Here is a 26,398-nt window from a genome sequence, read left to right as displayed (position 1 = left end):
TTAGAATGATCAAGTTGCAAAAGAGATGAGAAAAGAAAAGCGAAAAACAGAGACTAAATCTCGTCTCTTTATGCTGGAATCTAGTTGCAGAGTCAAAACGGTGATTTGCGTCACACAGCAAATCTCAAATCAGTCATCTACCCACTACAACGGATGCCTCAAATCCCCGAGATCACATTTGTGTGGGCGGTGAGTCAGACCATTGCCGCAGACGGCAGAAGAACCGGGGAGAAGAAGAGGAGCTGACAGGTGGAGAAGAGGAGCACGTTCAAGAGACGAGCAAGGAGCCAGGAGAGCGAGTATTTAGTCAACAGTTTTTCTACAACTTACATTTAAAAGCCAAAACACAGAGAAGCTGCTAATCCACCAAATGACAACAAACGCACAACGCACACATGCAAAGTTTAATAAGTAGGCTAACAGGAGTGAATAATCCCCTCTGCATCACCTCAGTGTTGCTGCTGACAGAAACCGCCTCTGTGTGTGTGTGTGTGTGTGTGTGTGTGTGTGTGTGTGTGCTGACAGCAGAGTGTAATCCCACCGAATAAAAACTTCTGCGTAACAGACAAACATGAGGAAACTTAATAATGTGGGAGAATATGAAACCCAAAGGTCAGCCCTTTCTGGAACATTTAGTGCTTATTTTGCAAACAAGATATTCTTGTGATCAACACAAACATCGACGGTACCAGAAACCCGAGGAAACGGAAACGAGACGGGAACACAGAGGTCTTAAAAAAAAAAAAAAAAGAAGCTGAGGATTTCAGTTTCAGACCTTTTCAATCAGTTACATTCTCCTCTCTCCAACCTTTCTTGTTATATATACTGCTAAAAAAAATAAAGGGAACACTTAAACAACACAATATAACTCCAAGTAAATCAAACTTCTGTGAAATCAAACTGTCCACTTAGGAAGCAACACTGATTGACCCGTCGAGGGTCCCTGCTGTCAATCAGTGTTGCTTCCTAAGTGGACAGTTTGATTTCACAGAAGTTTGATTTACTTGGAGTTATATTGTGTTGTTTAAGCATTCCCTTTATTTTTTTTGAGCAGTGTATGTTGGATGTTATTGGTGTATGAAGACTGTGTGTTTATAAAATGCAGTGAAGAGAAAAAAAAAACAATCCACGGTGCTGAAACAGTAATGCTGGACCTATATGTGGGATTTTTTTTAATGCTTGAAGTGAGTCTTAATTAAGACAACATGGCTGAAAAACATATCACAATATAAGCGTTTCAAATCAGTCGATATCGATAATTATTATATATATTTTTTTGCTTTAAACTGGTGAACCTTGCTTTCAGTCTGCTTCAGGTTCGCTGTTATTACCGTATTTTGCCTCAAACCTACATAAATTGTAACAAACATCTTACAGAAAACTGACATCTTAATGGACAAACATGTTTGATCACGGATAAACGGAGACTTGCAGGTAACCAAGGCAACGCTAAACAAACGGCTGAAGCGCCCGTTGCAACCCGTATGTGATCTTTTCATGACAGTCTGAACAACACAGGTAAGCATTTTTCCGAATGTGACCCGGGCCACTTGGAAATGCGATACAATCTTTTCAAATGCGACCTGAATCAGATCGCATTCACCCGACCTGAACGTCACCGATACTCGACAAACGTCACTGTTCTGCGTCTTGATACGTATAACCGGGAAGGCAAACACCAACCATGGCGGACTGTAAAGGGTTGAGTTGTTAATGCGCTGCTCCGGTCGGATAACAACTTCGCAGAATCACAAGATATGCTCCACCACTAGCATCCATGTTTACTTCCGGAAACACTGAACACTTCTTCTTCTCTTTCTTTTTTATGGCAGTTGGCAAAACACTGAGGACGCCCTCTAGTGTGACGTTATTGCGCCCTCTACTGCGCATGCGGGACACTAAGGTTGAACTGTGAACAACGACCAAACAAAAAAAGAAAACACGGACCTGTTTTCGTGTTTTCTTTACCTTACCTTCTGCAGTGTGAAGGTAATCATAGTTGAGCCAAGGGCTGGGCGATATGGGTTTAAAATTTTATCACAATATTTTGTGGAACTATTGTTGCATTTCAAGGTAGAATGTTTTTATTCTTGTATTTATAGGAGGAATTTCTTATTTATTAATATTTTAATGTATTTCTAAACCAAAAACTTGAGTGGTTAAATGAAAAATCTGCAAAATAAGAATATTTTTAAATTGTCAGAATAATAAATTACTAAAGTAATTATCAATTCAGACCTAATGTTGATGTTATTTTTTAAATGTGTGTTACATTTAGACACACTTTAAACACAACGGTGTATTTATTAGGGAGGAACGATATATCGACACCAACATCGGTATCAGCCAATATTGGTCATATTTTTTACATATCGCTATCGGTTTGGTAAATAAAACTGGGCTGATATGAACAACCAATATTTATTTTTATCTGTTTATCTGGTTGTTTTCCCCACCGAAGGTGTAAAAATGGTAGTGAACTATATCTAATATTGGTAAATATTGGTTATTAGCTGTAACAGAAATATTAGATATATTTATACTTGCTAATAGCTACAATAAACACATTCAGGATGGTAACTTAGTATGAAATGATTTTATACACAAACACAAATCTACTTCTGATGCTGAAATCAGCTATTTTTCCCTCCCTGTATCTTTCTACATTATGTCTATCTATCTGTACACACACACACACACACACACACACACACACACACACACACACACACACACACACACCATATTTAGCTGTGTTGTGCTTTTTTCTGTGTTTGGCTGCAGCTCCATATTTAATACCAATAACAGGAGGAGACCTGCACACACAGACAGTTTTCCTCTCCTGCTGCTGGAGGTTGTTATGAGCTCCTGTCTTTTTGGCAAGAGCTGCATGTGAAACAGAGGGAGAGCGGCACGCCGCCGCCATGGGAACGGGACAAACATGGACCTCAGATGAGCAGGCGCCAGCGAGGAGCTGAACCAAAACGCAGCGTGGCCAGAAGGTTTGCTGCAGAGTTCATTGGACAGTCACAAGGAAAGACTGTAGGAGTGTCACGACGCAGACACACACACACACACACACACACACACACACACACACACACACACACACACACACACACACACACACACTCATCTGCTTCATCAACATTAGCTTTAGAGAATCGCTGTGTAAGAGGCAGCGAGATGAAAATTCACTTTGAGAATTGGCTGATTGATATTACAAGAAGAATGAGTTTATTTTAAAGTCATGTCAGTTTTCAACATGCAGGTTGTCACTTGGTGCTGACGTTTTTTAAGATTATTTTGTTAAAATCTCATCAGGTTCAGGTTCAGGTCCAGGCCCGTAGTCGCAGTCTGACATGATTTTTCTGACTTTAAATGACTCACATTTAGCAGATTTTAAGCAGAAAACAAACATGTTTTCTCCCAGYCATCAGCTGCAAAACCATCTGTTCAGACAACTGTTCAAAACTCTATTTTTATACTGCAGCTACATAGGATTACATTTATCACACACTGACTGATTAAACTGGAAAATCATCTGCAGTAGATATTACAAAATACTTTTGTCAAATTCTAACTATTAGAGAAATTGACCAATTTTACCCCCAACTCAACCAGATCAGTTTTAACAGTCAGAAAATTAACCACACTGAAGCTAGCTTAACTAAGGTGTAAAAATCAAAACAACAAGTAAACGACATATATTAAATTTACAATATGGTACATTTTCCTTCTTGGTTTCAAATTAAAGCAATAAGATTACATTATATGTTTTTGCTTTCATTTTTAGCCTTCATACAATGAAACTGAACAAGTTTTAGGCAAAGTTATCAAGCTGTGACTGTGAGTCTCAAACCAGTCACTTATAAGTTGGAAAAATCTGTTTATTTGAAATTTTTATTGTAGAAAAAAGCTTATATTGTGATTATGACACACTTCTGTTAAAATAAAACCTGGAGGGTTTTATTTTATTTGCAGATTTCCAGTAATGCAGAGAGTCTATAACCAAGTCATGTTTTTGAAAAAATGTAAGTTTTGTTTGGCAGTAAACTGTTTTTGAATACAGTTCAACCTTCAAGTTATCCAGAAAACACAAAATATCCACATATTTACTAATCTGCAGTGTTAAATCGATATCAGCAGATAATCTCCTTACCATAAACTCACATGAAATTTGTTTAATTTAACTAATTTGGAGCATGTTAGTTGATGTAATTAGCTCTGTTTTATACYTGCATGCCGTCTTGTTGTTAATTATTACTCCAGTGATTGTTTTTGCGTGAGATTTGCTGGATGAAGCTTCTTTTATCTTTTATTCTTCTTAGCATTTCATACAATATTTATAKCTGACAGTTTCTCGCTCATTTGCAGGAACTCTTCATTAACATAAATCCCCCCCMAAAAAACACACAAACAGAAATATGCAGCTTAAATCAAAGTTCCAGCCTGTATTAAAGAATTAATGTAAAATGGATTGATCTGATCGATTGACTAATGATCAATCAATAAGCTTCATCATGTTTTTTCTCYGCTTTTCCGCCACATCATCCTCACCTCTCAAAACAGAACCGAATAAAGTWAATTTTTCATCCCACATCGGACTCCGTTTGGACCGTTTCTCTTTCCTGTTCTGGCACCACTCAGTCGCCATCTTTAATTCTATATCAACGACTCAGTTTAAGTGGYGCCCTCTGCTGGACGGAGGCCAAACTACAACAGTGAAAGAAGTTTCAAGTGGATATTATTAGTTAATCGACTGTAACTAACTTTAATCTAATAAACCATAAATTAATTGTAATTGTTTGCATTTATATTTGGTAGTTCAGGTACGTACAACCTCAGCCCTGGCTGGTATTGGACTGTTTACTCTGGCTTTTGAGGCTTTGAAATGTTATTCTGAAATAATTACTAGCCCAACATATGAAAAAATAGATAACAAAACGTCTTCATAGTAATGTTTTAATGCTCAGCTTAATCCATGATGTTACGCATTCACATGAGCATTTATTATGGTGACATAAGTGAAAACTCCTGAAACKAAAGTAAGCTCCATTTGAAGGCCGATGGCAACGAATGATGTAAAGTTGAAAATGTATGAAAGTTAGAAACTTTTCAAACAGCATAAAACAACAGATGCAGCACTGAGATCAAAGTGAAAATCAAAGTGGCTTACAACAAAAGCACTCTGACTTGTTTAATTTCAAACACATCAGGCTCTTAAATCAAAGCTAAATATGACATTGAGAACAAAAACTGGTCATGTTAATATTATTCCTTCCAATCACATCAATAAATATGAATAAAATTGTTAAATTTTGTGACAAAACTGGTCAAGAGGTGAACTTGAGCAAACAGAGAGAGAACCAGCAAGCTCTGGCTTCTCTGGCTGAATATTTCATGATGGCCTCACACAAACACATCAAACCCACATCTTCCTCCAGAAGATACATTCCAGCACTAAATCAGGGATCACAGGGACAAATGTGGTGAAAATGTCTCTGTGTGTCCATTTGYAAACTGAYTTATAACTGTGTGACCTATGTTCAGCCCCCCACCCTAAACCACTCATTATTTACAGCCTGGTTTCCAAGGTAACGCCTTCTGAGTCAGGAGGTCCTCAACCCATCCTCAACAACTAGATGTAGCAAGAGCAACCAAAGATTTTACTTTTGGATGTGTTTACATCTTCTGTTGAAAYCTCAAACATTGGTTAGAAAGCTTATGAGAAACTACAGAATATTTTTTAAATCCATCTACAAGCTTTTGGAAATAATATCAATCGATTTGACAATTTTTCATGGAAAGATGATTGGTAAAGTTAAGTTAAATTGGTTAGAAGTATTAGACAGGATTGAGATTGAGAAGCCAAAAGTTGTTCAGTTGTGTTCAAGYTGCAGAAATCTGGAGCAGGAGTCAAGATGAGGCTTAGAAACAAAATAGAACTGTAACTGTAAAAATTGGTTTATTTTGAAAAACTGCAACRGGATGTTACCACTGGCGCAAACCAGGAAGAAGAAGACGACAGGAAGTAGATGGAGTGTGGCAGGTTTTTTAATGACTTATTGTGTAAACACATTATTCACGTGTAACTTTAATTCCTTTCCTTTCTTAATGGAAATATGGCAATCGCAAAATTATGTTATTTTGAAAAAGTGGAATATTGACACAATTTTGTGCATATTTGTGATGAAAACGTAGGTGCTGAAAGAGTATTTTATTTAATTTTATTAATGGGGATCTTCTCAAATATAAATGCAGCATTTTTGTGCATTTGTTTAAAAATAGTACCAGTGAACATGACTGTAATATTCACAAAGCAAATCCAAATTTTGAATCCAAAAATGGCACAAACATGGCACTAATGKTTCTCCTTACCTTTWMYYYTTWAAAWWRGRAWTYYWMCYTTKGACTAAATATTTTATTTAARAWTTTGAAATGYAACATTTCTGTGGWAAGTTTACCCAAGAAAAGACRGGYACAGACAGATCTAAGACATTTATAATTCCACTCTTCTTCATCAGATYRTGATTTAAAGCTTTACAGTTTCTCACATCTCYTCTACTTACCCTCAGGTCTGTACTGAGCTACAATAGTCACTGTTTGTCCAGCATTCTTCAGAGCTGCAGCTGCCTGCTCATGTGTTGCACTGGACAGGTCCACCCCGTTCACCTGCACGTACAAAACACAAAACTCTTTGAGCCCAGATCCTAATATTCAAAGTGCATCTTAGTGGGTCAGTGAGTCCGGCTGGCATCTGTGTGTTTTATACATCAAAATTATTCTCCAGAGTGCTCTTGCATGAATAAATAATAACTATAGGGATATTAAGCACCTCTGCAGTCTGGGGATTATATTAATCTTGAATCCCTTCTTAAAAAAATTAAAACCATTTTTCATTTGAAKCTTCAACATCCACACTCCAGAGAATATGAGTTCGACAAACAACCAGGCCAGCCTGCCTCAACTCACGCAGCCAAACAGGCTGCAGTTGGCTAGGATGCTCCAATTTGGTTTTGTTTTTCCAGATTCATWTAGGCGTTTCAAATACATCTAAAAGAGGAATCCTGCAGGTTTTAAAATGGAATTCCGGCCTTTAAAACTGTCACCGGTTGYCATGGTTACCCACGTCGTACGCTGCCGTTTTAACGTCAGCCGGCGTCGTACGCTGCAGCTGTTTATCACAGCTTGATAAGATAAGTTGTCGTACAAAATTGCTACTACTGATTGTGAATTTGGCAGATTATTTAGCTTATAACACGGAAAACAGGACTTGTTATAACTGAAATGGTCACTGGTTGCCATGGCTACCCGCATTCTTTGCTGCCGTTTTAAAGTTAGCTAGCGTGTTGTTGCTGTATACTAAAACTGCAAGGAGAACCAGAATTTTTTTCACCAATATTAAGGAATTATTGACTTAAAACAAGCTGATATATCTTCCTGAAAAGTTAGTTTTGTCTTATTTCAAGTGTAATAGGATATTTGCTCCAGAAAATAGAATAAAAACAATTGGTAATATTTTGTGTTTTTGCAGTGATGTTCAATTGGCAGATTATTTCACTTATAATCAAAGTTTGTTTCTATAGCACATTTACAACAACCTCAGCTGACCAAAGTGCTTCACAACAACCATCACAGGTAGATAAATGATGAAACAGAAAATAAAATTAAGTTTGGTAAAAATAATCAGACAATTATAAAATTGGCAGAAAATACCAAAAAAATAATAATATGAATGAAAACCAAGACATCCTTAATTTCAGCTGCAACAATTTACCAAAAAAGAAAAGAAAAAACTCCAATCAGTAAAATATTAATTAGTGAAGCTGGTACTTTTTCCTCAATATTAAGAAATTATTGAGTTAAAACAACCTGAAAAGTTACTTGTAAGTTAGTTCTGTCCTATTTTATGTGCACTAAGATATTTGCACTAGAAACRAGACCAAAAGTACTTGGTAAGATTTTATATTTTTGCAGTGTGCATGTAAGCTTAGAAGCAAAAGAAGTAAAATTGTTGCAATTATTAATCRTAATGGAGACCAAAACCGCCCTGGAAGAGATTTTAGTTCGTACCGATAGGATGCGGTCTCCTTTTCGGAGCTCTCCACACAGATCAGCTGGACCTCCAGCCAGGATGAAGGAGATGAAGATCCCCTCACCATCCTCCCCTCCAACGATGTTGAAGCCAAGACCCGTGGATCCCCTCTGCAGGACCACTCGCCTGGGTTCTCTGAGAGAAACACAAACCACAGAGCAGAGGTGAAACAAATGAAAACGGTGTGCAGGTTGACATACTATCACATGACAATAACTGGTGTGATGGAGATGGAACATTTCAGATGGAGGAAGAATTTCACTTTGACGTTATGCATTACRTTCACCAGCAGGTGTCAGGATAACACTTTCTCAGTTTTTTGCAGCTCCTACAACTGACCAGTATTCTTACACACACGTATTTTTTATGTAATTAATGTTTTAAAACAAAATCTAGGCCAAAAAACTCCCCCCCAAAAAATATTTACGTGTTGTTTAAAACTGTGCAAAACCCTGTTCTTATTTTATTTTATCTTATCTTATTTTAGATCCACAATGATGTACAGATTGCTTTGACTAATTTTCTTTACTCAAATATTGTCCATTTCAATTTTGCTTTTTTGGCAAAACGTTTGGACACTCCTGGCTTCCCATTTGTAATACTCTTCTTTAGGACATCAGTCACATCACATCAGAAGCTTAATTTATATCACTAAAATGCACACTAGCTTCAGTAAATCAAATTTTTTGGGACGCACCAATACAAAAATTTGGGTCGGCATCAATGTCCAGTTTTTAATATTTACCAATTTTATGGTTGATAACTGATATTTACGGATATTACAAATATTTCCGTCATTTTGACATCTTTGGGGAAAAAACCCAATCAGAAACAGATACAATTAAATATTAGTTATTCATATTGGCCCAGTTTAATTTATTGGACAGATAGCGTTATGTTAAAATAATTACTAATGTTGGCCGATACCGATGTTGGTGCCGATATATTGTGCTTCCCTGCATATCTTCAAATGTATTGATGTTTATTGAAACACATTTATTGAACAAACAGTTGAGAAAAAGGTAAAACGTAACAACATGGGCACTTTTAGAAGGTTTTAAGCATTATTAGTCGGAACTTACTGTGACAACAATACATCAAAATCTTATCATGATGAGAAATTTATCATTTATTATGATAATAAATGCATTTTGCTAATCGTAAATATCTTGGTACATTTGAAATAAGACAAAAAAGTAATTTTTCAGAAAGATATGAGGTTGGTTTAAGTAAATAATTCCTCAGTATTGATAAAAATCCCGAACAATGTACATTACCTCTGTTTTTTTATTTACTTTAGCTGTATAACAAGTTTACTAACGCTGGTTTTAACTCTGAATAGAAACATAGCAACATCAGAAACATACATCTTCATAACTATTTTTTATGTATACTGCATGAAACAAACAAAATTTAGAACTGGGAAAATATTACAACCAAATAAGTATTAAATGTTTCAATTTAGAAGTAGTTAGAGACGGATTAAAGCTACAAAAATAGATTTRAGTGGACAATTTGTTAAATTTACATGGCTACTGTGAGAAAATAGCAACTAGAGAAAAGCAGACGTCAAAATGACCATCCTGCATTCAGTCTGGGTCTTATCAGATTTATTATAGTCGACGCTCGCTCATTGGCCCAAAGGTTTGTGACGAAATGAGTCATTTTCCGGTAACCACGGTGATGCCAGTGGAGTGATGAGGRCTGGATGGGCTTTAATCCCTCCATTAAAATGGATTAAAGACAGTGGAGCAGCACTGGGAGGAGATCTGAGTGTGTTTGTGTGTATATGAGCACATATGTGACCCGAGTTTACACGCCGGACTAGAATTCACACAGCCATCTGCCTTTCACTGCTAACAACACACACAAGCAGCTGCAGAGTGGGAAGAAAATGATAGAGGTCACTCAGTTCATACGGGAACCTCAACAAGTCATAACTGGATAAAAAAAAAAAGGCTTTTGGGTCAGAATAAATCTCTGAGAAGGATAATAATAAACAAACCAGAAAGAGAAACAGACAGGCAAGCACAAAGAAAATGAGTTTAGATTAGATTGAATATAGTTATTAACTATACGTCACTTAACTACGTCACTTAATCATTCGAGGCGCCATGACAGACGTCGAAAGTTTAGGATGGGAGTATTGAACAGAGCAACTGAAATTGTTTTCCAAAGTTGCTTTTGCCAGGTTATTTGTGGTTTCTACCTGTTTGAGTCGAGCTAATTTTTATGTGACCGTAACAATCCTGGTTGGGGCTCATAGACGGCGGGATTTACAAAAGTTGGAAACAGCTAGCTTAGAAACCGACCCGTACCTCCTCTCTCCTGATGTGTTGATGAAATTACAGACTTTGCCTGAATTCATACCATGTGATTTATATCACAATGTCATAAATAGCGTTTCCTTTTACATTGGAGCAGAATTAAAACTTATAGAAGACGGGGCGCTAACCAGTTTTTTCCATACATGCTAGGCTACATGACGGTTCGGCATTGTCTCCATGGTTACGGTTAGACACGTACCTTCTCCCTATATTTCTAACCATACTTACATGTAAAGTATATGAACGTTAGTCTTCTTACCGTGTAAAAAGAGTTCGCATTAAATCCGCGATTAAACCGAGGGCTGCCAGTCATTATGATTGACGGCTGCTCTCCATCGCCGCCGTATCTTTCCTCATCAAAGGTTATACAATAAAATGACAAGTTTGGTTTGCATTGTTGTCTGTTTGTGCAGGCGGCCGCGCAGCAACCTGTCATCATTTTTAAAGTGAAATAAGCTATAAGCTAACTAAAAGCGATATTAGGTTACAGATTTTTTTTTTTTTTCTTCTTCTTCTTCTTCTTCTTCTTCTTCTTTTGTGTTTTATTGGCGGATTGGCACCCATTTACCGCCACCTACTGGACTGGAGTGTGGCCATCAATGATATTCAGAGGGAATTTAATTAATACACACCTCAATGACGTGTATGAGTGCAGGTTACAGATGTCTGTTTTTAGACTAGAATTAAAGGACCGGATTGGTTGTTTTGATGTTCGTCATGGCGGAGTTCTGAAGAGCGTGACGTCACGTCCAAGGGGTCAATAATATTCTCACCTGGGAACGTCTTCGTCTGTCGTCAGGCTCCTGGGCAGCGGAGAGTATCTGGGCGTGGTCAAAGGGGCGGGGCTTACGGACTGGCTCCCACTCATGTACGGACTAACGTGGTTGTCCTGATGTGGGGAATATGCTGGTGGAAAACAAACAGTTTTTTAATCAAACAAAAATGTTTGAAGCATCATAATTTTGGAGCTTACTGCAGTTTGCATTAAAAAAGCAACCTATATTAGTTAAAAACGGTTAAAAAAAATAAAATATTTAATGGTAAGTTAGATTCATAGAAGCAAAAACACAAAATATTTTGGTCTAGTTTCCACTCCAAATATTTTTGTACGCTTAAAATAAGACAAAACTAATGTTCGAGTAACTTTTCAGAAAGATATAGGATCTTGTTTTAATAAATAATCCCTTGATTATTTTATAACATGGAAAAATTGTCTTAAGTGAAATAATCTGCCATTTGAACTAATGTTTTTTTTAGTAATATTAATAAATTATTTACTTAAACAGGCTTCTATCTCTTGTTGAATAGTTACTTGAAAGTTAGTTTTGTCATGTACTAAGATATTTGTGCAAGAAACTAGATCAAAATTACTAAGTACGATTTTGTGTTTTTGCAGTGTAATGATCTTTAAAAAATACATTGGCATCAGTAGGACCTCAYTGCTGTATTAAGCTAATTAAATGTAAAAGAATTTAATTTCTAGATAGAATCACTTGATATTTTATTATTATTATTATTAAATTCTTAATCACGCCTCATTGTTTGGTTCTGCTTCAGCTCCATTCTTCATGACACAAAATCTTTGTAAATTAACCTGATTTACTTCATTTATTAAGTCCTACAGATACACCAGCCTTTTGTCAAACTCCGTCTTACTTTCCACATTTTAACTTTTTTTTTTTTTTTTTTTTTTTTTTTTTACATCATGTCATCTTTTGACGTTTTCACCTTGGATGCTTTTAAGTTTATGATTCATGGGTGAGTCACTCTGACGCCTCACTATTCAAAGCCTTAAAGACTTCATGCGTAGGAGCAAACCTTCGCTGTTTCTTTTCTTGTTTAACTTCTGCTCTACCTGAATTCTTTATAATTTCAGTGGCGAGAGCAAAGTTTATGTATTATAATTAATGAAATTGTGGGTTTCTCTACGCAACAGCAACTGCAGAGAAACAATCTGTCATAATTCTTGAAGGATAATTGATCACTTTTATTATCGGAAAAGGCATAAATCACTTAAACTGGTTGGTTTTGTGGCACAGACCAACTTTAAAACGTATTAACAACGAGGCCATTCCAGAAGTTTAATGTTGGCGTTCCACTTATTCCAAAAACAAGTTTGATTTGGGTTTTTGGATAATTGTTCTGTTGAAACACAAACCAGAATTTCATTTTCTACATCTGATGAATCCTTTGAAGGTTTTGGGAGAGTTATGGTGGAAACTCCCAGTGGATAAATAATGAGAAATTTACACCCTGGGCAGGTTGCCAGTCCATTATAGGACAACACAGAGCTACACACGACAAACAACCCAGGGGGAATCTAGACGGTACGTTTTTGAACTGCAGGAGGCTGGATGACCCAGAAACCACACCAAGAACATGCAAACCCATTATGCTTTTGCTGCAAGGCAACAAAAGTGTGTCCCAGTGTGGCAAAGGTTTCAACTAGAGCTACACAGTTCACTGAACCGCAATAGTTTTTGGAGAAATAGCATGAGCTATGCTGCAATTACAAATGGCTGCTTGGAAACCTTCATGTGTTATGCCTCGGATATCAATCTGTTATGTTTATCCATGAGACATTTTGCCTGTTATTTGAATTATTTTAGTGGATGATATGCTAAAGCTAATCAAACTTTAGCATCTCAAACATCAGTTTGACTTTTCATAATAAAGCTACATTTTTTCAGCTTGAGTGAAATTTGGAGCAGCCACATGATTAAAACCAAATGCTCTAAAAGACGTGTGAGAAAGTACGAGAGAGGATTACATATATTGTTTTGTACATAAAATATAATCCACAATAAACTGCAAGTGGCTCTTGTTGCAGTTTATTGGCTCTTAATAACACTGACTAAAGAACAAATTATTTTTTTAAAAAGTGACCCATTGTGCTTCCTTGATCAGGTTAGCATATGTCTAAGGGCTGAACAAAACATTTCATTACATTTTGTACACAAAATAATTCTTAAATAAGGAGATTTTCATCTGCTCAGTTCTTGAGTTGCTAGGTAACGGAGCTGGGCTACGGTGGGGTTGCTAGGTAACGGGCTGGACTTCACTGGGGTTGCTAGGTAACGGGCTGGACTTCACTGGGTGAGGTGCAGTGCCTGCTAAATTGTGACGTTACATTATGAAAGCAGATCATTTTCCAGACACACGAAAAAACATCAACTTACTGCCAAAAACCGACTAGGTGTTTTTTAAGTGCTTGGACTTTTTTTTTAGAAGCAGCAGAAACTGAAATGGAAGTATAAAAATATTACAAATGTGAATTTTTATCATACCTGCACTTCAAATACAGAGCCAATTAAACATGCAGTGTTTTTTAGTATTTTTATAGAATAATTTTATTGCGTTTCCACAACAGAATGACCCTAAGAGAACCAGTAACATTTCTTTTAATCTGTTTTCTTGTCATTAGACTGGAAACAATGAGGTTTTTAACACTTTCAAAAAATATCCCTCTTCTTTTTGCAAAAATGTAAAATTTTTCTGTATTTTAAAATAAAAAAAATAGAAACAAAATTGCAAGTTAATGAGTTTTATTTAATTAAATGCAAAAATGTCTCTTTGTACTGTAAAGGGTACAGACCCCTGAACTGCAATTACTATTACTGACATTAATTTGTTAAAGGAAAAATTATTTAAATGAATTTAAAGGCCCAAACCTAACACAACTGATGCCTAAGATGACTGTATGCAGACTGTTTGCTAGCATTAAAAAGATATTTGAAGAAACTGTATAAAGTTATGACTTTGCATTAGCTTGCAGAGCGAATGTGAGGTTTGTACTCACAGTTGGTGACATCGGGTGGAGGGAAGTTGTCATTAATGAAAAGGGAGCTGTGTTTGGCGACACGGAGGTACACGACGTCCGGAGTGGACTTAAGTGCCGCAACTGCCTCTTCATGAGTCACTTCCTCCAAGCAAGAAGCATTTACCTTCATAGAAAATAAGAAAAAACCATGATTAAACATCGGAAACACCACAGAAACGAAGCTATAAAATGTTTCTGCGGGTGTAAAACAGCGAACTTGTGTCTGAATCTGGAACCTAAAGGAGAAAACACAATAGAAAGAATAAAAAACGTTTCTTACAGCAACAAGTTTATCCCCTATTTGTAGCCGCCCGTCTTTGTGTGCAGCCCCTCCTTCGATGACTTTGGTCACATAGATGCTGTTGTCACCAGGAACGTGCTGGTTTCCAACACCGCCTGCTATGCTGAACCCTAAACCTGAGAGAAAACATTTAAAGGTCATGAATGCCACCAAGGCACAACTAAATGTTCCTTATCATTAAAAAGTTAATTGAATACATTTTGACAGACTTTTAGCTATTCCTGGGAACTTAAACATTTGAAGTATATCTGTTATTATTGCCTTCTAGTGTTTCACACGCTGTCTGCTTCCTGAGCTGACTGATTTTACTTTTATATTTGGTTGAAAAACACTCATGAGATAATTTGGACGACTAATGTTACATTTCTATTTTAAGTATCTACTGGTATTTTTAGAGAAAGCTATGAGTGAGAGCAAAAAAGAATAATGTCTTATATCTTATATTATTAAATCAGATGTGTCAAACTCAAAGCTCGTGGGTTACTTCAATTACTTGTGACGTATTATGATAAATTCAATTATGTGACCTGTTATGTGTTTCCAGGCACAATCAAAAGCTTCAGTTTTAAAAATGCTGCATATTTCTATATAAAATATGACTTTAAAGAAATTTCACTTTGTAATTTAGCGCCTTGAAATTGGGCCTCTGTCTCTTTAAAAATGTCTTCTCTTTCTGAAGCGCCGTCTTCAGGAAGTCATCACAACATGGCTCCTCTATTAACCCTTTGACATTTTAACCAGTATAATGAGCTCAGCAGATGAGCAGTTTCACCAGGTGTTTGCTAATTGCACTGGCTAGTCTGAAGGAGCTGACTGGGGGAGGAGCTTCACCGTCGAGGGCGGAGCTAGGTCCACCCAGGCGTTTTGCACAGCTGAATGGTTGCCATGGAGACTAAAGGATTTCTCAAACATGCATGACAGAATCAAGACAACACTCCAGGTATGTTTTTGATGAGGGAATAAAGTTGATTTTAATACAACTTCTGACAGTTAATTTTCCAGTGAATGTGAAAAGATGTTTAATATTATTTCATTTTCAGAAGTAATGCAAAGACAGCTATTTATTTTAACAGTTTTTTTAAATGGGTAACTTTATAAATACATTCTGCCATAACATTTGAGGGAATTCATAATCTGGATTTGGCCCAGAATGAAAATGAGCTCAACGGCGCTGCTTTAAAACTAAGACAATAGGGTTTGTTTACTCCAGTTTTCGATGTGTTCCTAGCATTAGCTCACCTTTTGGCCCTTTGACCAGCTTGATATCCATGATCCTCTCTGCGAGGCTCCTCCGTCGTCGTATGCAGAGCCGGACCAGTCCTCCCGCCTCCTTCAGCGCCTCCACCGCCCCGCTGTGAGTCACCTCCCTCACGTCCGTGTCATTCACCCGGACTATGCAGTCATTCACCCTGCACAGCAACATTTCTTTATGTTTTTGCTTACGTCTTCATCACCGCTCATAAATTTCTCTTTTATTACACGGGCAAGATCTCACACCAAAATATTTAAATACACAACCAGGAGTTAATGTTTCCCTGGGGAATAAATTAAGATGTGACACATCTAATTTTCTAAAGGCTAACTTTCTGCTAGCTACTTTTCAAAATTTCATACCAAATTTAAATACAGTACATCAGGTACTTTATTTAAAAATGTTAAAAATGTCCTGATGCATGTTAACTCATGATGGTAAAAACATTTAATTTAACAGCAATGATTCTACCTGAGTCGTCCATTTTGGGCTGCAGCTCCTCCAGGGATGATTTTGGTGATAAAGATTGATGGGTCCTCTCCAATGTGGGGGTTATCTGTGCCGCCAGCAATACTGAAGCCCAGTCCTGAGTTACCCTGCTCATAAAAACAGAAACAGAGGCCATGTTGGTGGCAAAAATATTTATATGCACAATTTTTGCGTCCACTAGAGTTTCAAATTTGTTTAAGTTTAAAAGTTTGGTTCTAATTTGGCAAAATCTCAGTTTGAAAGCAACAAGTGGCATGTTTGTAAAGCAGCAAACTGCAGAACAAGAGCAGAAAAAATATATTGTTTAAGTCCAAGTTTGAAACAAAAAATTTAAGTGAATAAACATTAGACATTTTCAACACATAGAAGGAAAAACATAAAAAAAACATTGATTTTCTGTTAAAATTAAACCAATTAAGTCATGTTTTTCCAACAATTTGTAAAAAGAAACCACAATATCATAAAACAAGATACTTGGACCATGCAGGAACAAACACATTTGCAAAAGCTGAATATTCATGTTTCACTCAGAATTACAGTTTTCTGAGGAGAAGAGGAAAATAAATGAATACCAGAGTTAAACGATTAGAAAATGATAGGTTTGTGTTTTTTTGTACATGAAATATGTTCCACTCTATAGAAATAGCAGGTCTTTTTTTAAGGTTGTTCTCTAAAATAAGCCTTGTTGTTGTTTTTGTTCTTTTCTTCCTGATATGACCTGTTGTTTTCTTCATCTGCTCAGTGTTTGGTCTCACAATCTGGCTGGAACTATTTTTGTTACAAAAGTAACACGATCACAGAAACACGGACGTCCAAAAAGACTCGGCACAAACCCCACTGAGCGGGTCCAGATGACAAAATAATCACCACACAGGATTTGGGCTAACCTGCCTAAAGTGGCTGAAACACACTGCAGAATAATGATCGTAAAAGTATTCCATATAATCCTGATGACATAGGAACAGCGCGCTTAAAATAATATTCTTTATGATAAATCATAAAGAATATGATTTATTCTTTATGAATAAAACACAGAAACACAGAAGTTTTGGCACTATTCCTAAAGAATACATTTAGCTTAGTATTTAATGGTGACATATTATGCTTCCATTATGCTGAATCCAACTGACCAAACGCTCTGGAACTCAGCGTGGGTTGCTAGGCAACAGGCTGGAATTCCCTGGGGTTGCTAGGTAACGGGCTGGACCTGGCTGGGGTCACTAGGCGAGGGGCAGTGACTGCTGATTTGTGACGTTACTTTCTGAATGTTTTCAAAACAGGTCCTTTTCTAGACACCAAAAAACATTAAATTATTGCCTAAAAGTTGATAAGTGTCTTTTTTTAAGCGCTTGGGATGTTTTTAAAAGCAGTAGAAACACAAATGGAGGTACAAAAACATGAAAAATGTGAATTTTCTATTAATACACCCCCCTAAAATAAGATGAATATTAGATATGAAACAATAGAAATAAAATTATGAAACTTCTCATTATCACACAGTTATCCAGAGGATTAAAACTTCATGTTTAAAAATAAAAACCTCACACGAACATGAATACCCTACAAAAATACAGTGTATATATTCAAAAACTGGCTGCTGTTCTGTCATTTATAACATGTTTTAGTTTACAAATGTCTGTTAGTTAGTAGTTTGTTTTGTTTTTTAGTTGTGGTGACATTTGAATAATCACTAAACTGGCTTTTCAGTTTAGTGAAAGTATGATCCATAATCTGTTAAATCATACTTTATTACATTAACCTGTGCAGGGTCTGCAGGTGGAAATTAGCATTTCTTGCTGTAATGTACCATGCATTTCTCCTTTTAAAAGGTTAATGGCATGTTGTACATTGTTTTAGTGTAAATAAATAAATAGAAAAACAATCGCAAGTCCTAATTGTAGGAATTCCGAATTGATCTAAAATGCTCAAGAAATTTATTCTAGTCTATTTAATTTAAACAGAATTTCTAGACTGGTTTCTGAATTAATAATGTTTTCTGAATCGAATCACCAGACACTGAAATATTCACATCTCTAACAAACAGAATGTAAACAACTTAATATAACCTACCAGAATCATATTTTGTGTGAATAAATACACATAAATTTGTGCAAAATTTTTATTTTTGCTAAACAAAAAGTCTAAAACAAACCCTAACCAGAACAGATATTCTTTGTAAAACAATTTCACACACTGACGTTTTTATTTTACTCTCCCCCCATGCGCCGTCATGGATTTAAATCCAGCGTAATGTCTGCGGCTGTGTTTGTGTGTGTCTGTGGTGACTTTAAAGCAGATTCAGTCAAGCAGACAGAACCAGGTCACAGGAGAATGGAGCGATAGAGAGAGACGCAGAAAGACGGCCTTGGGGAAGAGATAAAGGGAATACAATCAGGGAAGAGGGATCGCTGAGGCCCGTGAAAGGAAAGTGGGTGATGATGAAGAAGAAATGGGGAGGGCAGCGGAGAAGGTTTAGAAATGGACAAAAACGCTTAGGCCGAAAGACAGAAGAGACAAATAATAACATGAAGGTAGAGGAGGAATGATGTGAACGTGAGGGAGAAGGAAGTTCTATTTTTGAATGATGTAAACAACCATGAAATGTTCGACAGAATGACTAAAACAGGCTGCAATTCCTTCAACTAATTCCCCTTTATGCATGTTCCTATGGGAACCCGTTTTCACCAAGAAAGAAAGAATAAAAGTCCAACAGGAAGTCAGAATTTTGATTTTCAGTCAGAATTTTGAGATTTAAAGTCATAAATATGAGATAGAAAGTAAAAATTACAACTTTGAATATTGAAATTATGACTATGAATTTCATAATCATGACTTTGAAAGTTAAAATTGACTGAATCTCCTAATTATGACTTTGATTATGACATTCAGTGGCATAATTATGACTTTGAATGTCAAAATTATAGCCTTATAGCTCCTAAACATGACGTTGAAAGTTAAAATTATGACTTCGAATCACATAATTATGACTGTTAAAGTAAAATTTTGACCTCCTGTTGGGCTTTTATTTTTTATTTCATGGCACAAATGGGCTTCCATACATTTTCAACCATCACTGTATTAAAAAATAAAATAAAATAAAAAATGAGCACAGTGTTAGTTTTCCTCCATAAACAGAATGGATGTAGACCAAGAAGTTAAATTTTGGTCTCATGAAGAACTTTAAAAATGTAAATGGTTTTTCTATTTATTTTCAACAGCAGCTTTTTTTTCTTCCTACTCATCAATAAAGGCAACATTTTTGGAGAATTTCCCTGCCAACAAAAGTTTCTCTGCAAATACTCCAAAGTTACCATAACTCTTTTGGCTAACTCTCTGATTAATGTTCTCCTTTATGTTTCTTTTAGCTCTTTTTATACCAACTTTGCAGATTGGTATAATTTTCTTTTCATTTTACACAGACGTGTGTGGTTGCAAAGCAATAAAATGGAATGATAATACATTTTCCAGACTGTGTACATCACCATGTCAGACACAAACTGCTCTTCGTAACAAAATTAGAGACAACAGTATTTGCAAAAATGTAAAAAAAATGTTTGTTTCGTTTTCTTTTTGGTGTGTAAAATAATGTATTATTGTTTTACCCTCTCCAGTGTGATTTCCTCATACTCATAGTCTGCTTCTGTTCCATTGACCTGTGAGACAAAAAGAAACACGAATAAAAACAATAAATTACTACTTTATCAAGAAATTTAAAGACAGTTTTGTCTCAAATTAAAATGTAAATGTGATTCCCAATAACTTGTTTATTTATGCATATTTAATTAAACACATTTTATTTTTGCAAAATGTGAAAAGTTTAAAGAGATATTCATATTAAATCCATGCAGAATATACAACAGAAGAAGCATTTCCACTTTTTTTGAATAAAAGTTTTGTTTTCTAAATAAACTTTAAAGTAATGGTGGCTAACATTGGTGTGTTAATTGTGATAATAAAAGTGACTAAAGTATCTATAACTGCAGCCAAATCCCCATTAACACAAATGCTGCTGTTAAAGAAACATGCACACTTTAAAACAGGATTTTTCAGGACATCCATAACTAAAAAAGTTGGATTCTTATCAGTAAACTCCTAAAAGTAAATATATTTAACTGCAGTTTTGAATGCTTTGATATTTATTGGTAAAAATAAAAAATAACAATTCAATCACTTTTGAGGATTTTCAAACATCCTAAATTGTAATTTATTATTGTCATGATTAATCAAAATTTTTTATCAAGATAAGAACTTTTTCACAATAACGATATGATAGAAGCATCTGTGATTAGGCCTGTTACAATAAGCAATAAATCAATAAATCACATGACCAATTAAAATGAACTCAATAATTTCCATTTGCATGATTTATTGTTTTTCTATTTCAACCAAAAATTGGACAACAAAAACATGTTTTGGTCTCAACTAACTCCTTTTTTAAGGGACAATTTTGCTTACAGAGACTTCATAATTCATTTTATTTATTCTTTCACTTGTTTTGTTTATTTATTTTGGATATTTAAAATGTCTTCCAAATCCAGTGCTAAATGTTCATCAGAATTTAAAGTGTATCAGTCTTTGAGAATGTGTTCTTGGATTATTTTTCCATCGCTATTATATCAAATGAAAATGAAGATGGTCTCCAAACAACGTTATCGTTTATCGCGATAACTTGTGGAACAATTTATCGTTCAACAAAAGTTGGTAGATATTTCTGTAAAGATACATTTTAAACCAGATACAAACATCTCCGGCTTTGCTGCTGTATATATTTTTCTACTTTGTTTTTTGTTTCAAATCTTTTTTAAACCCATTGAACCCTTTCAATGGCTTAAAAATGAGGCAAAATGAAACCTTTTAGGAGAAATATAACGTAAGATCTTGATGTCTCCTGTACTGTGTTTTTCAGCATTGCTTCTCTTGTTAAAAAAGTGAATTTTGTTCAATTTAGCAAAAACAAAGCCATCAGTGAATTCAGCTAGTGTAATAAACTAAAGCGAAACATTTACATTGACCTAAAAGAAATCAGAGTATTAACTTGATCAGATTATTTGTACACTCACACAGGTCACACATTAAAGATTATGAAAGTGAATTTAGATAATATTTATGAATGACGTATAAATCCTGAAGAATAAAATCCCTAAAGCATCTCTGACGTCACGTTTAAAAGTGTCCCTTAGAAACGTTGACTCTAAAACCTTAAAAACGTGTCGACATCGTTCAGTCCTGCAGAGATACGAGGCTGTGGATTTCTGAAGCGAATGAGAAGCAAACACAGACGTGTTTTTCCAGACATGCTCAACGTTTGGTACTGAATGTCTTTTTCAGATGCATGCAGTGGGGCAAACAGGCGCGCACACATGCAATGGTCAACTGGCGTCCCAGGGGCCAATGTAATCCGCCTGGCTGTAATCTGTGTCTTTGTGCAGTCAGATTACTTTAGATTTTATATTTTTTGCTGTTTTAAAACCGCCATGTGTTGTGCGCCTGTACTCCATTTTGACTGAACGTTGCAACTTAGTGACTTAATAATTTAAAAAGTGACATTACAGAGTTCATTCTTGCACAAATACTCCCTTTTATTTAGCTTTTGCTAAACAGGGTTTTATTTTAACAATGTGAAGTTTCTCAAAATGTATGTATTACATAATCTCTGAATTTATCTTGTTCAGTCAAGAAGTTGTTTCTCCAGAAAATGTGTTGGTGTATTTTAAGTTCTGCTGCTCTTGACAGTTGGTGGTTACCGTAGCAACCAGTAACTGGCAGCTCCTCCCCCTGTTCTGTTGCCGTCGGTAACGGAACAAAGTATAAGGCTCAGCTCTGAGTTTTCTTTAGAAATATTATATTTTAACAAATATTTTAGATAATTTTAATCATATACAGCATTTCATGAGTAATTTTTGCGACATTTTATATATGTTTTAAACTGTTATCATTCATGTTGARCATTTTAGCTACGTTTAGTTTTACGACTGTTAACCGCTGCTAACTGTCCCTTGGGAGCTGTTGTTTTGTAGTTTGTTTTGGATTATTTACTGTATTTATTTGTTTATAWAGAGGCAGAAGCTGCTGGACTGATGTTAACCACAAACWTTTTTCCTCTTTTGTTARAATAAATTCAGTGAACCTGAGTTTTTCTGTCATGAAGTCGACCTACTGGACCTGAGACGAACATGGAAGGGTTATAGTTACACATGCATGTGATGCCTTTTATCGTAAAAACTAAAAGTGCAAACAGTGAGTAGCATCAGTAATATCATTCGGCTACAGGGAATCTGTCCCTGCTCGTAATTTCTTTCAGTTTCAGTCCAGCAGGGAGTAGTTYCACAGTAATTACATAATAAAATTATCTAACAACAACACATTCATTCCCTGCAGCAGCTGGCCAACAGAGAGATGACATCTGGATTCATATCTAGACGGAGAGTTCTGTTTAAACCAGGCCGTCGCTGTCTTTAACGCACCAATTTACTGGACAGAAACGTTTAACGCTCATTACACAAATTCATGCTGCAGGAGGAGAAGCTTACAGCTTTACACGTCATTTTAGAGACACACTGTTTGCCAATATTTACCTTGATGAAGCCTAAAATAATACATTAAAAAGTTTATGCTTTTTTTATCCTACACRGCAAAAACACAAAGTCCTTTTGGTCTAGTTTCTAGTGAAAATGTCTTAGTACGCTTAGATAAAGCTAACTTAAAAATAACTTTTAAGAAATATATAGGAGCTTGTTAGTGTCAATAATTTCTTAATATTGATGAGAATGTTATAGTTCCATTGGCAGATTAATTTGGAAAAACCTAAAACCTAAACCTAAATCTTGCTTAAAAGATAAGCAAGTTAGTTTTGTCGTACTAAGATATTTATCAAAAATCAAAAGTATTTGGTAGCATTTTCAGAAACTGCAAGTATTTTTGTCCAGTTTCTAGTGGAAATATCTTAACACACTTAAAATAAGACTAAACTAATTTTTTAAGTAATTTTTCAGCAAGATATAGGAGTTTTGTTTTTAAGTTAATAATTCCTTAAAATTGTAGAAAAAGTTCTAGTTCCATTGGCACATTAATTTACTTATAATGTGAGAGAAATATCGTGTCATAAGTGAAATAATCTGTCATTGAAAMTGGTACTTTTTCTGCGATTTCTTGCTGAAAGTTATTTGTAAGATAGTTTTATCTTATTTCCAGTATACTAAGATATTTGCTCTAGAAACTAGACCAAAATTACAAAATTACACAAAATTATTTTGTGTTTTTGCAGTGAAGTTTACAAAAAATCTCTAAATATGTGCAACTCAAATGTTTTGCACATATTTTTTTGTTCTTATGACCACAAAATTGAATGACATATCATTAAAAAAATAACAATAATTCCTCAAATGAGTCTAGAAATATTGCATATGTAGAACTTCCTTATCAGGAAGCTCCAACACAAACTGTTGATTCAATCAATGTAATTAAAGCTGTACTCACATATGGGGGGGTGTCTACGCTGTCGGTATTGACCACCACTGGAGGGGGGTTGGCCTGCAAAAAAACACATACAAAAAAACACACTAATTCAGTGACTTCAACCTCAGATGTCTGAAAATAAAACCGGGTCGCAGARAGCTGAGAAAGCYGAAGCGAAGGCAGCGGTTCAGGACTTACTCGTCTCAGGTTTTGGTACAGCATGTTGAGTACATCTGCTATGGATTACCACCATGGAGCGACTGCGTACGCCACATGACATGCTGCACAGCCCTGATAGTGGACAGCACTGACAACCACGCTATGCTGCACTTTAAAAAACACTTTACAGGCGCCGTAAACTGAATTTAACGCTGTAAGTTAACAGCTTACATCGTATTCCAGCGGTAGGATATTATCAGACTCTTACCAGCTGAATTCTGGAGATTTTAAATTCATAAACCCAACTTTTTATGCTACTTCTCTTTATCTTGCTACTTCTCCCACTGGATTATAAACAATAAATAGTTGGAATTGTTTCTGAACCCCGAAAATATCAGCAATAGCAGTGGATATTTGCATCAATCCACTGCTTTTCCTCTAGTCCTGATTTCTGTCCGGTCCTCCATCTTTAAGACAGCTAGTCTGAGTAAAAGCTACAACTTCTCCAACAGCAAAAAAAGTTAGAAAACTAACTAAACCAGCACAAAACCAGCTCATAAACCAAATGGACAGTCCGCTCTGACGTCGAAGTATAAATGTGTAACAGAGCGGCAGCAGAATCAACCGCTTTCCACTAATCTGTTCCACACATCGCCCTTTATCTCCTCTCGCTTTTATCTCTCTCTCAAACACACACGCACGCACACACACACACACACACTTTATCTGAATCCATGTGTTTCTCCCTGTCCGTCCATCGTGTCTGACTGCATGTCAGTCAAACTGGAGGCTTGATCCCACATGGGAACAGAGTGGGGGTGTTCGGAGGGATTAAAGGTACGGTGGGAGGAGTCAATCTGCCCGCTCTGCAGCAACCAGGAAGAGCAGAGGGTGCAGACAGATGCAAGCAGGAAAAATACATGAAAAAGATGAATGTACAGAGCTGAGAGCAGAAGTGGGGGAAGGTTCAGAGCGGCAAAGTGGAGTTCATGGATATGGAGAGAGAGAGCTGCCAGCTGCAGCTGGTGTCATCGCCGTGTGAACGCCAGAAAATGGGTGGGAAGAAGAAGAAACTGTTTAGAAAAGTGGATCATTTTGGAAACATCAAAAGTTAGAGATTCAAAATTAATCGGAAAAGCTACATCTAAGTAAAACAAGGCAGAAAGACAAAAAAAAACTATAATAAAAATCCAGAGAAACATTTTAGTTGAAAACACAAGCTCAAATGTGAAATATAAAATAAAAAATGTGCACATTCCTGGCAAAAGTTTTTTCTAGAAAAACTTAAGTAGTTTCCAAATTCGTAATGTCAAATATTTGTCAGATACTTGAGAAAAGAATTTTGAGATAGATTTCAGACATTTTCTAYGAAAAACAAGAACATTTTGCCAAAGCTCCAAATGTCTAAAATTTGCGAGAAAAAAMTAAGAAATTTTGATCTTAGTCTCTAAAACTTACTAGAAAAAATGTGGAAGTTTCTGAATTCAAAAAGTCAAACGTTTGCGACCTTTGAAACACAGAAATTTCTTTTATTTTTCCAGAAAATGTCTGACATTAATCAATTTTTTTTTTTTAGTTTTTAGCAGAAATCTACTCCTTTTTCTCATACCTGCAAGACCTCAAACACACAGGTGTGCAAGTATACGGGAGAGGATTAGGGAAACTGAAAAAACAAAAAACTTTTAAAAATTCTCACTTTTTTCTCAGAAATCTTTCTTTTATTTTCTGATATCAAAAGTCAGAATCTGAGATTTTTGATGTCAAAATTGTGAGATTAAATTTAGAATTTGAGAAAAAAAWTCAGAATCCTGAGATTAATGTCAGAATTCAGATTTTTTTTTTTCAATGACCCCAATCATCTTCCGTACAAATAACATGATTTTCAAATTGGCAAAAAAACAAAAACAATAAAGCTATAAATACAGAAAAAAAACAAATTACAGAAACATTTGTGATCGTGTCACATAATAATTTTAGACATTTCAGATCAAAGAGCTCAAGTTCACCAAAAAGTTAAGACACAATAAATAAAATTATTCTTGAATACAAAATAGTTTCAAAATAATGAAAATGTATTTTCTAAGCTTAGAAGTACAAAAATGTTTTTACAATAAAGATCATTAATTTATTTTGTTATTAAATGTGTTTCTAACCCACTAACTACTTCTACTTCACTGTGTTTTAAAGTCAATCCAAAAACTATTTTGTTTCMAAAAAAAAATTGCAAGTTTTTATTTTAATATAAACTTGTTTTATTTATCAAAATTTTTTAACAAAATCTCTCTATTTTGCTTTTCCAGTAAAACGCAGTCGCTTACAAAGTGTTGACTGATGATAATATTAGCTGAAAATCTCTGACAGTTACGACTCCATCGTGTTTTGGTAACCTTATCTGACCCCTTCACAACTGTGGCAGTATTGGGTGTGTGTGTGTGTGTGTGTGTGTGTGTGTGTGTGTGTGTGTGTACCAGGTTTTTATATCTTTATGGGAACCTAT

At 35.6% G+C, this 26,398-nt stretch overlaps 1 protein-coding gene across 11 annotated transcripts in view; it reads right to left on the bottom strand.

Moving 5' to 3' along the window:
- Window positions 1–26,398, bottom strand: part of LOC103463088 (discs large homolog 1-like protein) — a 119,043-nt gene that overhangs the window by 25,615 nt on the left and 67,030 nt on the right. For 9 of the 11 annotated variants that reach the window (XM_017304455.1, XM_017304454.1, XM_017304456.1 and 6 more), the window contains 9 exons: window positions 23,764–23,817; window positions 19,890–19,940; window positions 16,270–16,394; window positions 15,786–15,955; window positions 14,526–14,662; window positions 14,225–14,369; window positions 11,199–11,331; window positions 8,077–8,233; window positions 6,573–6,675 (listed from right to left, as the gene is read on the bottom strand). In XM_017304455.1, the coding sequence (XP_017159944.1) occupies window positions 6,573–6,675; window positions 8,077–8,233; window positions 11,199–11,331; window positions 14,225–14,369; window positions 14,526–14,662; window positions 15,786–15,955; window positions 16,270–16,394; window positions 19,890–19,940; window positions 23,764–23,817 (1,075 nt within the window). Of the gene's footprint in view, window positions 1–1,683; window positions 1,769–6,572; window positions 6,676–8,076; window positions 8,234–11,198; window positions 11,332–14,224; window positions 14,370–14,525; window positions 14,663–15,785; window positions 15,956–16,269; window positions 16,395–19,889; window positions 19,941–23,763; window positions 23,818–23,940; window positions 24,614–26,398 lie in introns of those variants that run through there. The other 2 variants (XM_008406250.2, XM_008406254.2) reach the window with 2 other exon arrangements.

The sequence above is a fragment of the Poecilia reticulata genome, linkage group LG4 (assembly GCF_000633615.1).
Source record: "Poecilia reticulata strain Guanapo linkage group LG4, Guppy_female_1.0+MT, whole genome shotgun sequence".
NCBI lineage: Eukaryota > Metazoa > Chordata > Actinopteri > Cyprinodontiformes > Poeciliidae > Poecilia > Poecilia reticulata.
Note: the sequence above shows the minus strand (reverse complement) of the source record. Positions and strands in the feature narration are given on the sequence as shown.